The sequence below is a fragment of the Oncorhynchus mykiss genome, chromosome 17 (assembly GCF_057628025.1).
Source record: "Oncorhynchus mykiss isolate SJ-2025 chromosome 17, ASM5762802v1, whole genome shotgun sequence".
Taxonomy (NCBI): domain Eukaryota; kingdom Metazoa; phylum Chordata; class Actinopteri; order Salmoniformes; family Salmonidae; genus Oncorhynchus; species Oncorhynchus mykiss.
The window spans coordinates 46,747,431-46,761,966 of record NC_143038.1 but is presented as its reverse complement, the minus strand read 5'-3'; the positions used below and the strand labels follow the sequence as shown (position 1 = coordinate 46,761,966).

Genomic DNA, 14,536 nt, shown 5'->3' with positions numbered 1-14,536 from the left:
GCGAATATACAGTATTCAGACAAACTTTATTGAATGGAAAAAGTTGATTATGTCAGTTAAGTTGTACTCCTCCGACTTCCAAAAAGCACCACCAGACATGTACTGTACATACAATCCAAGGAACGCCTTTGTGTGGAAGAAAACCGTTAAGGACAGTGCTTTCTGTTTCTGGTACATGTGAGAGAAATGAGAACGTTAAACAAAAGAAACTGCCATGGACAAGGGAGAATATGGAATGGAAGCACTGGTCCAAACAAGCCCTGAAGTGAAGATTTACAGACTTTTCAAATGTACATAAATTCTTAATTCATTTGGAAAACAAATTGCTCATGCCATTGATTGTGTGGTCACAACTTGAACCAGGTTATTCCAGACCAGTTATATCAGAATGCGCCACTGTATAATTGACTAGTAAATCCAATTCACCCACATAATCTTGTTATCCAAAGAGCCAGTGGCTCACACTTCTCAGACTGGCTTACATGCCACGTAATACAGCACCCTGGGTGGGTAAACAAAGGTTACATGAGGTTGGACTATAAACGTGATCAGATGGGTTCGTTAGATTAAAGATTCCCATTTCCTTTGGCAGCATTCCCAAACCCAAGTCTTCAAGTAACCCACACGATAACTACCCCAATCCATCACTTTGTTAATTTCCCCAAGAACAAACAACTGCACACCACAGGTAATGTCCTACAAGTGGCTAATAAACCTAGAACTGAGACTCGGCGTATGACATCGCTACGAGCAACAGGATGAACCGCAAATCTGCAGCGCAAGACTTTGCTGCCACAAGACAAATGCGCATGTGCTGCCTCAACGGGATAGCTGCAGGACGAAAAAAGATGAAATGTTTAGCTTTACTCTTAGTTGGTGCTAGAAAACGTCCTGATTGACTTGGTACATTGCTGACTCTACCTTAACACAGAATTAATTTATAAATCCGTTGGAAAGAAAACCTGCATCAACATGGGTACTTTGAGACTAGGATTGGGGGAAACCATCAGTACACTGCCCTGTTCTCTGTTCCAGTGTGGTGGGTATTGACAACTTCTACCCTCATGCCAACCCATCAACCCCCCCCCTCCCCTTCTACAAAACCCCATACTTCCACCACCACCACCACCACCTTTCCCCTATCCCCTGACCCAGGCTGGGTGGTGGGTCTACGGTGGGGACGTGGAGTCACCAGTGGCAGGTCCATCCTGTCCCGTGATGTGGTGGAGGACCTGGTGGTCCCAGCCCACGGTGGTCAGCGTGTCAGAACCACCAGGGGCCCAGCAGACACCCCGAACAAAGTCCTGGTGCCTCCTGTCTCTCAACCTGGACAGGAAGAGCAGAGCCACCTTATTAAGTGGTGAATGATGTACTATTTTTATTTAATAGGGCCGAGTTGACAAGCCAAAAGGATCAGCTAGGGAGAGATTGTGAACAAAAGCCCATAGATATTGAGACTCACGTTTCCTTAAGCTCTGAGTTCATCACAGCAACCGAGCAGTCATCACTGATGGAGGCTAGCAAGGGGGCACTGTGGTGGAAGGTAAGAGATCATTGTGTTAGCCCAGTCTGACAAACCACTTACTGCTATAGATGTGTGTGAGGTGAGCTGGTGCCTACCTGTGTGAGGAGAAGGCTAGGCTGGAGACCCTACGGCTGTGGGTGCTCTGCGTCTGGGCAGGCTCTGTGCCCTGAAAGTCTTTCAGAGTCACGCGTCCTAGCTCGTCACCTGACCCAACACAATCGTCAACAAATATTGATCATTGAAGCCTGGAAGATTGATATTTTAGAACAATGACGTGGTTGGACCACTATGCATTACAGTAAATGTAATGCTAGTCCTTACCGTAGGCAATTGTGGTCCTGTGGTGGGGATGCCAGGCCACTGAGGTAGGGCAACAGCTGGGCTCTATCTCTGAGACAAGATCAAATCTCCAAAGTTAGCTGGGAAAGCACCTAGCAGAGCAACATGCACTGACTGAACAACATGGTTGTCCACACCTGACTATGTACATGCTTTCAAAAATAGACTATTCACATGCACTGAATGTGTACTTTGAACAGAGTGAATGGGTACTTTGGTGTGCAGCAGAAGTCAGGAAACTTTTGAGGTGTGGATGTTTACAAAATGTACACAATTATTTTCCTAACACAGCTTTATTAAAATTATAAGGATTGCTGGAAAAGTTGCTTAGGAAATATAGAAACAAGCCTCATTGATTATCAAGGACATGTTGGTGTGAGTTTCTACTGCAGTGACCGGACATGCGGATATCCAAATGTAATTGTATAATATTGCTTTACTCGTGGACGTACACTTCGACAACAGAATCAAAGGCAGCCTTAAAAAAGACACTCCTTAGCCAATACTGAAAAACTACAAGACCCACTGACAATCCAAGATTAACATCACAGGTGTCAATCAACTAGCAACTGAATAGTCCACGCATCTTGGCTCAGAAAACCCCTGCTGCCTCGCTGGCTGTGCAGTTCAGACGGGTTCTACTTACCTAATCTAGAAGCTGGTTTGGTGGGTTTCCTCCTGTCCCAAAGCAACAGACGGCCATCCTGAGGGAAGGGGAAAGGAGAAATGAGAGACTGTGTACTAACAGTTTCATACTGTTACTAGGTTCTCCATTGTACAGTAAGTTACAACCTACTACTGTATCTAGCTTTCGTATAGCACAGCACACAATATACAAGCCACACATCATTCCAATCTGAACAAGTGATTCAAACAGACAACCCTCCAATCAGTCTTGGCTCTTACCTGGCCACATGAGAGGAAGAGGGAGTCATCGGATGGATTGCAGGACACACAAGTGACTGGCTTAGAGTGAGCTGTGGAACATGAGACATCAGGAACGTATGAATTATACAGATTCTGTAGCAAAACATTTCTTAAAACGGAAGCAAACAGAACCTAGGGACCTACCTGAATTTGTCCAATAGAAACTTGTTTTATTTACAAAACCTTCTGCAATTGTTTGGACTAACAATTAACTAGACAGGCTATATAAAACATGAGAAAAACGGCAACTGACACTTTTTAAAAGTGGAGTCACTGTGAAGCTCAAGACACAGCGATATAAAGATGTAGAGTTTCCTTACCGTTATACGTGCTGACCACTTCCCCCTGACTAAGGTCCCAGACTTTGATTCTGCAGCATGAAGAAAAGAGAAAGAACTGAGAAAGACATAGGCCGTTCACAGCATACAAAATTATATTAAATCTTTACCAGGAAATGTATACTAGGCTGCAAAACACTCCATAACATGCAGCTGTTAAAACAGACTCACAGCCAGGCTGGTCACACTGAGGGCCTAGGGTCTGTTATGTCATTATATCCAAAATACAAGATGTGCGTGACACACACAAACAAAGAATGCCTCCCACTGACCGGCAGTCCATACTGCCGCTGACAGCGTGGTTTGACCCAGCAGGGCTCACGCTGGTGACGATGTGATCATGTTCGAGTTTAGTGAACCGATTCACCAGCAGACTCTCATCCTCCGCTAGCTCCCACAGCTCAATAGCACCTACAACACCCAGACACCAGTCAAACCCCATTGCACCCACACCGTTGTATACCAAATAATCTAAGTGATAATGTGGCCTGAATTAAATGTAATCATTGTGCTTTAACAGATATTTCTCTCTGTGGTTGAACAGCCTTATTTACAGCCGAATATGATATGCATGAGTAACGATAACTGTCATTCCTACTTACCAGAGTCAGATGCAACTAGGACGCCCCTCTCTGAAACCCACTTTGCTTCTGTGACCCCAGCCTCTGTCTGCACACCAGCCTTGCAGAAGCCCTCGTTGGGAGACTGCTTGGGGTCACTGTAGACCCAGATGGAGCCAAGCCAGCATCTGCCAGTCAGACTGGAGGCCCCCAGCAACAGGGTGCCATCTAGGGGAAGAAAATAGAGAAATGTCAATAGCTGAATCATCTGAGGTCTTGTGTGAAAGTGCCATATGATTGGGTCCCAGAAAATAACATTTTTTGGTCCCTGCAGAACACGGCCTGTAGCCTGGACGCCAGTGACGTCTTAATTGACAGTTGTAGCCAAGTTAGCTAGCTAGGTGACTAGCTTGCTCTTATCTTTTTAGGGAATCTACCATTCTAACTTGCTTAACGCCATGGTGTGTCTTTTGACAGGTCATTTTACAATCAACGCATAGCTAGCTCCAATTGTTAGATTATACTTTAGGTGGCTAGCCAGATAGCTAGCTAAAGGACACATGCGACATCTCTTCGAAGCGACAAGTTCGTTTTAGCAGCTACCTGTCTATCAGGCTGGGGCTAGGGGCACAGTCATTGTTGTTGTTAATGATGCAAGCTCCATAGATACTCAGACGTATGTGATAAGCCATCTAATATCTGGTTTATACAACAGTATTCCCGCGACACCACCACGTGCTGCGGTATCTAGCTAGCTCTTTCTACATGCCAAGTGTCTGGACCTACGTTATCACACAAGGCAGGCATCACTCACTAGCTGTGACTTTGCTTACCTGCCCTGTACTGCACCGAGTCCAAATGCTTCTCCATGCACGCAGGGGCATTTGGGGGTATGTTCCATCGGTTTTCCTTGATCATATTGGTATTTACTGTACTTTTCATCAGGCAACTCTGAGTCAGATTCACTCAAGCTAGCGTGCTAAGTGTTTGCAATGCAAATTATTTGATATTTTATACAATAAATTTATTAACTTACATGTGTTACACCAGATAGTCAAGAAAACACGGACTAATAAACTAGCTACCTGATTTAGGTTAGACTAGGTTTTTAACTTCTAGTCTTGAATTATATTATTTTTCATTGCTCCATTGTTCATGCCAGAAATGAATGAACTCAAAAACAGCACATCGCACCACGTGGACCGCACACTTCCGCTTCCAGGGCAATGTTCAGTTACGAAACGTTTCAGATAAAGCCACGAATCGAGCCGAATGTGATTCGTTATTATTCGACGTCAGAGGCATGTTTGTTCTACATAGCCTATTTCCATCTGAACGTTCTAAAACGGTGCGTCTTGCAGAACGCGCACCATGTTCCATTTTGCGGTACACTGCTGGAACATGAAACGTGTCTTTACTATTTGCTCAAATCCTAAAATGAAAAATAATCAAATGCATTTAAAAAACGACCATATAACAATCCCATAGTACGCCAAAACCTCCACTGAGGTGTATACTGCTTAATTTGAGCAGGATCATGCCGGAACTGGATCCAGCACCTGTTTTTGGACAGTTTTGTTCTAGAACCTATTGTTAAATTACACACCCTATCCGGTACCTCTCGATACATGAAAAATAATTGTAACTTTTTGCAATGTAAAAATTATAATACAAGCGATCAAAGTTCATTTGAGTTGCTTCCTCGTTAATTCTCCTGCCCCCACAAAATAAACTGATATTCTAAAAATTGATTGGGTTGGGCCGGCCCGGGTTTATGGTTAGCGCAACATTGTAACCTTTGTTTGAGACCAATGCTTGGTGGTGGCTGTGTCAGAAGCGCGCCAGTATCTCTCACAGTAGAATGAGAGATATCATAAAAAATATCGCTACACGCTCTGATCGACATGAGCCGGCAACTGTCATCTCTCCAGCGTTGCATAGCCACGCGAAGGGTTCTTGAGGAGCTGCAGCACCCTTGGTAAATTGAAAAGCATTTCCCAAAGTTATAGAATTACTGCTGTCTGTTCAGAAATAAATGAAATCATTCAGAATATCATACACCATTCGACAGCCTATAATTGATTAAAAAAATCTGTCAGTGAAAATCTGCATGCAGACAAAACAGGCCTTTCACAATTTTTCAAATACAATCGAGAGAAAACACAGGTTACTATTCTGTAGGCTACCAAAATATTTGATCAACTTCCAAATATTGTTTTACAAGAGATACATTTGTGCCAAAAGCCTATCGGCCATCACCAGCGGGTGAGCTGCGCCTCATTGGGCGAGTCAGTGAAACTGGAAATCATTTTTAGGACTATAATTTCCACCGTAGCCTAAAATATGTCTCCACAAACCTAGACTATTGATGGATTCAAGACAAGGTCGTTTTTATTGATCTCAGATTCTCAGTGTCAAAGTAGCCTGCCATTTCAATTATTTGTGTGATGTTAAAAAATAAAAAAAATACACAAACCTTCATGTAAAATGACGTAGAATGGCATGAAATTAGTTTATAAAAGCCAAGATTTTCCCGACCCCAGGCTACAATTTTCGCCCACACTGTGTAAATTCTGTAAGTGCCTCTTCTCTGCTGCGCTGTCACAACGCAAATGCGATGATATTCATTCAATGCTTTAAAATAAAGGTTTAAAAAAAGAAGCTAATGCGTTCAGGTACCTCAGAACTCCGCAGATCACCCGCACCTCGCGATTTGCAAATTAAGCAGTGTTTCAGTGAACCATAGTCATTGAGCAAAATCTGAAAGACACGTGTAATATAGGAGGGCACAAATGTTTTTCTCCATTCAAAACATTTGTTGCAGACTTCATGTCATCAGAAATTATAATCTGAGACAATGACCAGAGGAGCCTATTTTATTATTCAAATTAACTATTGCTATAGCAACACAAGCATCAAAAACTGCTACAAAGAACATAAGGTACACAAATAAATACCTACATTTCAGTTATATTTTTGCAACCCGACTAATTAACATAAACTGAATCAAAAAATAAAGACTCACATTTTCTAGGAGAGTTTGTTACAACATTAACATTGGCTGCCCTTCACCATTGCAGTGTCGGCACAAATTTAGGTTCTGCGTTGTAGAGTACATTTGTGTCTTTCGCCCAGTTTTATCTTGGCTCAACCCATTAACAGTTCATGCAGAATTTGTTTTCAGTAACTCAACCCCCCCAATCATGAAGAACCAAAGCAGACTGGTGTAAGCCCCATCTTCAACTGGTTAGGCTTTGGTGGTCCCCGACTGTGACGCCTGTTGACTCTGAAGCTGTTGGATCTTAATGTTCATCACCTCAATCACAGCTAGAAAACAGAACAAAGACAGGAAGGAATGACCAACATAAACTATACAAGTGAGGTTTTATTGCATTTAACATAAATACTTAATATAATACAAACTTGTGTGTGTTACCTTGTTTCATGCCATATTTCTCCTGCAGAGCCGGCTGAATCTTCTCTATCTGCTTCGTGAGGAAGTCTATTTTGCGCTTGAAAAACTCCTTTGTGTCATTGACATTCTGCAGAGATAGTTCAAATGAGGCTCAAACTCAGATTTCCAAATATTTGTACTAACATGCAATTAAAATGTACTTAGTGGTGTTAAATACTTAAGTAAAAATACTACTTAAGTAGTTTTGGCATCTGTACTTTACTATTTGACAACTTTTACTTCACTACATTCCTAAAGAAAATAATGTACTTTTTACTCCATACATTTTCCATGACACTCAAAAGTACTCTTTATATTTTGAATGCTTAGCAGGACAAGGATCCAATTCACACACTTATCAAGATAACATCCCTGGTCATCCCTACTGCCTCTGATCTAGTGGACTCGCTAAACACAAATGCTTTATTTTAAAATTCTGTCTATGTGTTGGTTTGCCCCTGACTATCCGTGAATTTAAAAAACAAGAAAATGGTGTGCCTTCATGAACACAACCCTGATAAATGCAAAGGGTTGGGACATGTCAGCGTACAAGAAGTTGGAAGATAATCTTGCCCAGACAGAGCAATTAAATGGAAACAAGTTGAATTGGGACTGGAAAACTATAAACAGAGTACTTACCCAAAGTGCAAATCATGAGTCGACTGTACAATGAAGGATATTATCAATTACTTTTCTGCCCACCTTTTCAACGTAGTATCCTGTCCCCACATCCACTAAGACATGTTCCACGTCATTAAGTGTTCCAGGGACGTACATCTAATAGCAAGTGATGTTAAAAAACACAACTGGAAACTTCAACAACAATACTATTAAATTAAAGCATACTGAAGATATTATAGCGAATTCTGGGGGTAGCCCCCCCCAAAGACTCGAACACTAGTCCAGAAACTGTCAAGCCAACACCTTAACAGCTATGTCAAGAAATCGAAACCTCTTGACGAGGTCACTAAGTGTTGGGTTAAGGTCGCTACACTACCCCCAAACTTCGGGAGAGCATGTCCCCACGCTTCTCTATACCAAGTCCCTCATGTATACACGTCTCCCCAGTGGCCTCACAGGCACCATCCCACTTCTGACACAAATGTAGTGAATTCGGAGCGTAGCCACGAACGGGACCTTGTTCCAGCGACTGTCAAGCCAACACCTTAACTGTTACACCAAGAGGTCCCGAACATCTCAACGTGGTCGTTTGGTATTAAGTTTCCTAAGAAAAGTCAGACTGTGATACCAATTCATGGTATACAGTCAAAGTTCTTTACAAGCCAGAATGTTGAATAAAATTACATTTGAACTTACTCTACCGGTTGTCTGTGTGGTTGGTCTTTCAATGGGTCCAAATTGTATACAATTTTCACAGGAAACTATTATTTACCCAACTTTTTAGAGTGCTGGTACTGCCATTGAAATATCCATCACCTGGCACATGAGCAAAACCATGTTAACACCTGCAAGACTTCAGTAAGTTTGCATGCATGCACTTTCGTCTTGTCTGTTTAATAATATTTTCCTATTTTGACAAACATTTCAGCCCCACGGACAGTCGGGCAGAGTAAGTTCAAATATAATTTTATTCAACATTTGTGACAGACGAGGGACTTTTAGTTTTTTTTTCTATGTATGTGGCTATGCTTTACAGTTAATGGAAAACATCGCCACAGAGGGACTTGGTATTGGGTTAAGTGCAGTTTCTTAAACCCGGTCCTAGGGAACCAAAGGGTGCAAATTATACACTATACACCTGATTCCACTCAGACCCAGTACCAATGGCTTGATAATACGATTATTATTTGAATCAGGTGTGTAGTGTTAAGGAAAAAACAAAAATATGCACCACATTCGGGTACCCAGGACTAGGATTAAGAAACACTGGGTTAAGGTTGCAACAATATAATGGCAAAGAAGGTGCTGTGCTCCCATTTACATTAAAAACTGTATTTAACAATGCACTTTCAATCCATCTCAAATTAGTCATCAAGTATGTTGAATGTGAGAATGTGTTTCCTGGTATGTTTGTAGAGTAATGAAAAAGTCTAAGGAAACCCTTGTTTTTTGGCATCGCCGATCAGTAACATAAGGATACAGAGCTTGTGAGGGGCACCAGCAATTCTTTTCCTAAAAGGAGGACCAGAAAAAATAAAGGTAAAATCTAAGTTAACAATTTAGGTGTATCATACTTTCAAACACTAATGTGGAGTGAGATCGGCAAAGATCATTTCAATCAATTGATTTTTGTATCTATAAAAGCTTCCATAGAAAACAAAAGCCTAGAATGCATATAAAGTTACAAAAAAAGTCCATTACAAACCAAGGTAGTTTGAGCAGCTCACCTGCATTGTTTTTGTTGAGGACACTTAAACTGTCCTTAGCTTCTACATATTTCGTCTGGACAACTTTGAGCTGACCTATAGAAGAGGTCAAAAACTCCGTCTCCTGCAAAACATGGAAGAACCAGTTGATGATCAAACTTATCAGACAGACACATTCTTTGCAGTAATTTCATCAATGACCATTGATGAACTAAGTACGCCTGGCCCAAATATATTGCATGGAATGCTTATACGAATACTGGCCTGATATAAACTGAATGTGGAAGCTGAGATCATGCTAAGTTTGTTTCCTAATGGATGGACACTAGTTGACAGCGTTCCAAAACATTATTATTATTAGCAAGCGTTGTGCTGCAAACTGGCTACCAGAGTAGCAAGCATGCTGGCAATAAATGGAGACAACTTATTTACATTATGAACACTTCTCGTAAAATGTGGCAGGCACTACATAAGACCAGGCAGACTAGTATTTTCTAGTAGGCAGTGCTTAATTTGTAAATCGAGATGTACCGGAACAAAAAGTGAGTTCTGAGATACCGGAAAGCACGAAAAAAAAGGACCTTTATAATAAAGCATTGCATGCATATCATCCCATTTGCGTAGTGGCATAGAGCAGTAGAGGCACTTACAGAATTTATACACATTGGGAAAATTTTTAGAAGCCTAGGGTCCAGGAAAAATCTCACCTTTTTATAAACGCATTTCAAACAATTCTTTGTCATTTTACATGACTGGAGACGTTGGTATAATATTTTTTAATACCACACAAATAATTGAAATGGCAGGCTACTTTGACACGGACTAAATTAGATTAATAAAAACTACCGTGTCTTGAATCCATCAATAACCTTGGTCTAGGTGTGTGGAGACATATTGTAGGCTACGACGTAAGGAGGAAATTTGTCGTAAAAATGCTTTCCAGTTTCACTGACTCGCCCAATGATGCGCAGCTCACTTGCTTGCTGGTGATGGCCGATACCTTTGTGCCAAAAGCCTCCCTCTTTTGTAAAACAATATTTGGAAGTTGATCAAATATTTTGGTAGCCTACAACATAGATGGTCTTTTTTCTGCAGGAGCCATTTACTCTCCAACCTTTTCCCCTTCGATTGTATTTGAAATACTGCGAAATGCCTGTTTTGTATACATTCTTTTTTTTCACTGACAGATTTGCCACATGTTCCTGACTGTAGGCTATTCCTTGTTATTGGGCTACAATTCACAACTAGGCTATTTTTTAAAAGAAGCTATTGATCCTTTGTGGCTAAATTATAGGCCTTCGGGGTATAGTAGGCTTTCTGAATTATTTTATTTATGAACACAGCAGTATCCTATAACTTTGGCAAATGTATTTCAATTAATCAAGGGTGTTGCAGCTCCTCCAGGACTCTTTGCGCGGGAATGATTCTATAAGAAAATACAGTGCATACGCAAAGTATTCAGGCCCCTTGACTTTTTCCACATTTTGTTACATTACAGCCTTATTCGAAAATTGATTAAATAGTTTTTTCCCCCCACTCATCTACACACACAGTAACCCATAACGACGAAGCAAAAACAGGTTTCTAAAAATGTGTGCAAATGTATAAAAATAGAAAAAAACTGAACACATTTACATAAGTATTCAGACCCTTTACTCAGTACTTTGTTGATGCACCTTTGGCAGCGATTACAGACTCAAGTATAATGCTACAAGCTTGGCTTACATGTATATGATTGGATTCAAGTCTCTGGCTGGGCCACTCGAGGACATTCAGAGACTTGTCCCGAAGCCACCCCCGCGTTGTCTTGGCTGTGTGCTTAGGGTCGTTGTTCTGTTGGAAGGTGAACCTTCGCTCCAGACTAAGTTCCTGAGCGCTTTGGAGCAGGTTTTCATCAAGGATCTCTGTACTTTGCTCTGTTCATCTTTCCCTTAATCCTGACTAGTCTCCCAATCCCTGCTGCTTAAAAACATCCCCACAGCATTATGCTGCCACCGCCATGCTTCATGTAGGGATGGTTCCAGGTTTCTGCCAGATGTCACAATTGGCATCCAGGCCAGAGTTCAATCCTGGTTTTATCAGACCAGATGAGTGTGCATTGGGTTCTTAAGGCCCTTCTCCCCCAATTGCTCAGTTTGGCCAGCTCCAGGAAGTCTTGGTGGTTCCAAACTTCTTCCATTTAAGAATGATGGAGGCACTGTGTTCTTGGGGACCATCAATGTTGAAATGTTTTGGTACCCTTCCCCAGATCTGTGCCGTGACACAATCCTGTGTTGGAGCTCTATGGACAATTCCTTCATCCTCATGGCTTGGTTTTTGCGCTAACATGCACAGTCAACTGTGGGACCCTATATAGACCGGTGTGCCTTTTCCGAATCATGTCCAATCAATTGAATATACCACGTGGACTCCAAGTTGTAGAAACAACTCAAGGATGATCAATGGAAATAGGATGCACCCGAGTTTGCAAAGGGTCTGAATGCTTTATGTAAATAAGGTATCTATTTTTTCTTAACTTTTTTCGCATTGTCATTATGGGGTTTCCGATTGCACTGTAAATGTGCAAAGCTGGAGAGATGAGTTGCAGGCTGCAACTCATGTCCATCAGTGCAGATATATATACACATAAAACAAAATATATAACTCTAGTTACGAGTTACAGCCACGTGTTGGTCTCAAACATGGGTTACAATGTTGCGCAAACCAGACACCGGGGCCGGCCCAAACCGAATCAATTCTTAGAATATTAGGCCCGAGCTGAAATTGTACTTTTCACATTACGTTTTTTTGTTGGTGCAGGTTAATTAACAAATAACGTACTCGAATTAACTTTGATCGCATTAAAATTCTTACATTGCAAAAGGTGAGAGGTACAAAACGGAGAGATGCCGGATCCTGCTCAAATTAAGCACTGCAGTAGGTAAGTAAATTAAGCACGACAAAAAAGCTACATATGGAACCGCTAACGTAACTCAAGATGGCATGACTGGCTAGCTAGCAAGCTAATCAGCTGGGACAAGGAAACACTTGGGCTAATAGAAAATGTCCCCAGTTTGAGGTTACATTTCAACTACGACTAGAAAGAGTCAATATCGCCGTGTTACCTGCTCAAGTTGAGTCTTTAGTCCCTCCAACTGAGGAAGAGAAAGCTCTGTCAGATTCACCGCCATGTTAGAAAATGTGAGAAATGACCCTTCCAGTGCAAGTATTTCCAGGTTGAGAAAACGCCCTTTCCATTGCAAAGGTGAAGATGTGACATACTGCCCCCTACTGAGCTGGAGCATACATGCAATTCCTTTCAAAACCAAAGCACAGGGATTGTTTGGCAAATACTTAATTTTATTGACAAGCATGACTTAATACATTCATGTACACAATGCATTAATTAATATATATCTAAAACGATTAACCATATCCAAAATAAAAAAAAATAATCACCAACATTAGTTGACATTTAAGGCAGCAGTCCTGTGAAGCAGATAATACAGCCAAGTTTAAAATCCTATCCAATTCATGTGTTGGGGATCACTGGCTTTGTGTGTGTTTGGCAAGATGTCCTCTTATCCTAGCGCAGATGGATGGGGAGGCCGTAGACCACGGGTGCTGCCCCTATGAGGTGTTTGAGGTGTGTGGCCTGGCGGGACAGGGCCATGTGGTCCAGGAGTGGAGCCCCAGGACCTGCAGATAGCCAGGACTCCAGCAGAGCCTTGGTGAAGCGGTCAATGTCCCGATCCGTCACATCCCACAGATTCCCCAGAATCAATGGGCTGCAGGCCAGAGAAGAGACAGATAGGCATGATATACATGTCAAAATCACACAGGCAAAAATCAAACAGACAGGCAAGTTAATCTAGGACTTTTAGTCAGTGTATGGCAGTAAAACAGAACACATGAAATGCCCTTACAGCATCTAACATTGCATTTATTTCAACAACAAAAGATGAAGAAAGCATGGTGTCTCAACCAGTCTTACCAGCCAGCCATGAGGTAGTTGAGGATGATTCCTGTCCCCTCCAGCTCCCCTCGTACAGCCAGAGCAGCGCTGCTGCAACCAAAGAGCAGGGAGGCAGCTCTCATCTCCTTCTTCAGGATCCTCTGCCCATCCAGGAACCGCGCTCCCGCCCCATGACCCACGTAACTACAGAGACAGTGAGAGGCATGTGAGCCAGACTCTTCAGCACCCAAGTAATCAGAAACAAGTGAAGTAAGATCTGGTGATTTGTGACACCAATTCAAAGCATCTCACAGCTAGCATAATGCAAGACAAGTGGACAACACACACTAAAGACAGTCAAGCTTCATGTTAAACTACATTTGTTTGTGTAATAAGGCAATTAATTGACAACTAAGCCTAAAGGCATGTTGGTAGGGTATGCTTTGCTGTCATACAGGTGAACGATAACTAATATCTCTTCTCCGTAACAGGACACTTCACTTCCTCCTAGACTCACATGTAGAGGTCTTTGGCAGTTACTGCATCTTGCAGTTGATCTGGGTCAGGAGCCACACCGCACACACCCTGCCAATGTTGTTCACTTAGGACAGACAGAGCGAGAGTCAGAGATTCATCAAATTCTAAAGGACACAGACGAGGAAGACAATTAAAGCCCTCAAACAGCGTCATTGGTGCTGCACTCACCTGGTGAACGACTGTTTGAAACGCTCCTCTGTGTCTCCCAGGTTGGCGTCAGGGTTGAGCACGTAGAACACCTGCTTAGGGTCCACACCTCCATTCAGGACACCACCCAGGTCAGACTGAGGGCCAGGAGAGACATGCAGACATCAGTATTCAACTTTAACAACTAATCTTTGTGGAATAAATTTGGGCCAAATGGGTGTGTGGTCTGACCTCTTTTAGAGCACAATGGCCCAGCAGTGAGTGTAGAGAGGGCATGCGGGTGACAGAGCAAGGCCTGAGGCAGGAGATGCTCTCCCATGGCAACTTCTGGAGGTACTGCAGGAGAGGACAAGACCGACATTATACCTGTCTTTACCACAATAGTCACACTCACAGGCAATGTGTTCACATTATGCAAGACTCTCCCCAATCCTCCTCTACACAAAGA

General features: G+C 42.3%; 3 protein-coding genes across 3 annotated transcripts in view; all 3 read right to left on the bottom strand.

Moving 5' to 3' along the window:
- Positions 1–7: 7 nt before the first annotated feature.
- LOC110494337 (methylosome protein WDR77) lies at positions 8–5,243 on the bottom strand. Its single transcript, XM_021569303.3, has 10 exons — positions 4,523–5,243; positions 3,732–3,917; positions 3,402–3,540; positions 3,112–3,161; positions 2,771–2,841; positions 2,511–2,568; positions 1,847–1,915; positions 1,621–1,729; positions 1,463–1,531; positions 8–1,326 (listed from the first exon to the last, which is right to left on the bottom strand). The coding sequence occupies exons 1-10, from the start codon at positions 4,629–4,631 to the stop codon at positions 1,170–1,172; spliced, it is 1,017 nt and encodes a 338-aa protein (XP_021424978.1). The 5' UTR covers positions 4,632–5,243; the 3' UTR covers positions 8–1,169.
- An 815-nt stretch (positions 5,244–6,058) lies between these two features.
- Positions 6,059–12,711, bottom strand: pfdn5 (prefoldin 5). Its single transcript, XM_021569304.3, has 6 exons — positions 12,575–12,711; positions 9,492–9,594; positions 9,245–9,276; positions 7,846–7,920; positions 7,126–7,231; positions 6,059–7,016 (listed from the first exon to the last, which is right to left on the bottom strand). Exons 1-6 carry the CDS (start codon positions 12,638–12,640, stop codon positions 6,937–6,939), a joined length of 462 nt encoding a protein of 153 aa, XP_021424979.1. The 5' UTR covers positions 12,641–12,711; the 3' UTR covers positions 6,059–6,936.
- A 77-nt stretch (positions 12,712–12,788) lies between these two features.
- Positions 12,789–14,536, bottom strand: part of espl1 (extra spindle pole bodies like 1, separase) — a 29,226-nt gene continuing 27,478 nt past the window's right edge. Inside the window, exons 28-32 of the mRNA XM_021569299.3 lie at positions 14,320–14,424; positions 14,110–14,225; positions 13,922–14,005; positions 13,444–13,608; positions 12,789–13,237 (exon numbers count right to left, since the gene is read on the bottom strand). Of these exons, the coding sequence (XP_021424974.3) occupies positions 13,036–13,237; positions 13,444–13,608; positions 13,922–14,005; positions 14,110–14,225; positions 14,320–14,424 (672 nt within the window). The 3' untranslated portion in view covers positions 12,789–13,035. The remainder of the gene's footprint in view (positions 13,238–13,443; positions 13,609–13,921; positions 14,006–14,109; positions 14,226–14,319; positions 14,425–14,536) is intronic.

Bases quoted from the DNA above. Each gene is read 5' to 3' on its own strand.
- LOC110494337 (XM_021569303.3), bottom strand. From the start codon at position 4,631: ATGAAAAGTACAGTAAATACCAATATGATCAAGGAAAACCGATGGAAC. The intron at 3,162-3,401 runs GTCAGTGGGAGG...TTCATGCTGCAG, and splicing joins AGCGGCAGTATGGACTGCCG to AATCAAAGTCTGGGACCTTA. The intron at 2,569-2,770 runs GTAAGAGCCAAG...CCCTTCCCTCAG, and splicing joins TCTTCCTCTCATGTGGCCAG to GATGGCCGTCTGTTGCTTTG.
- pfdn5 (XM_021569304.3), bottom strand. From the start codon at position 12,640: ATGGCGGTGAATCTGACAGAGCTTTCTCTTCCTCAGTTGGAGGGACTA. The intron at 9,595-12,574 runs GTAACACGGCGA...CATGTTTTGCAG, and splicing joins TAAAGACTCAACTTGAGCAG to GAGACGGAGTTTTTGACCTC. The intron at 7,232-7,845 runs GTGGGCAGAAAA...CTATCTCTGCAG, and splicing joins CAGGATACTACGTTGAAAAG to AATGTCAATGACACAAAGGA.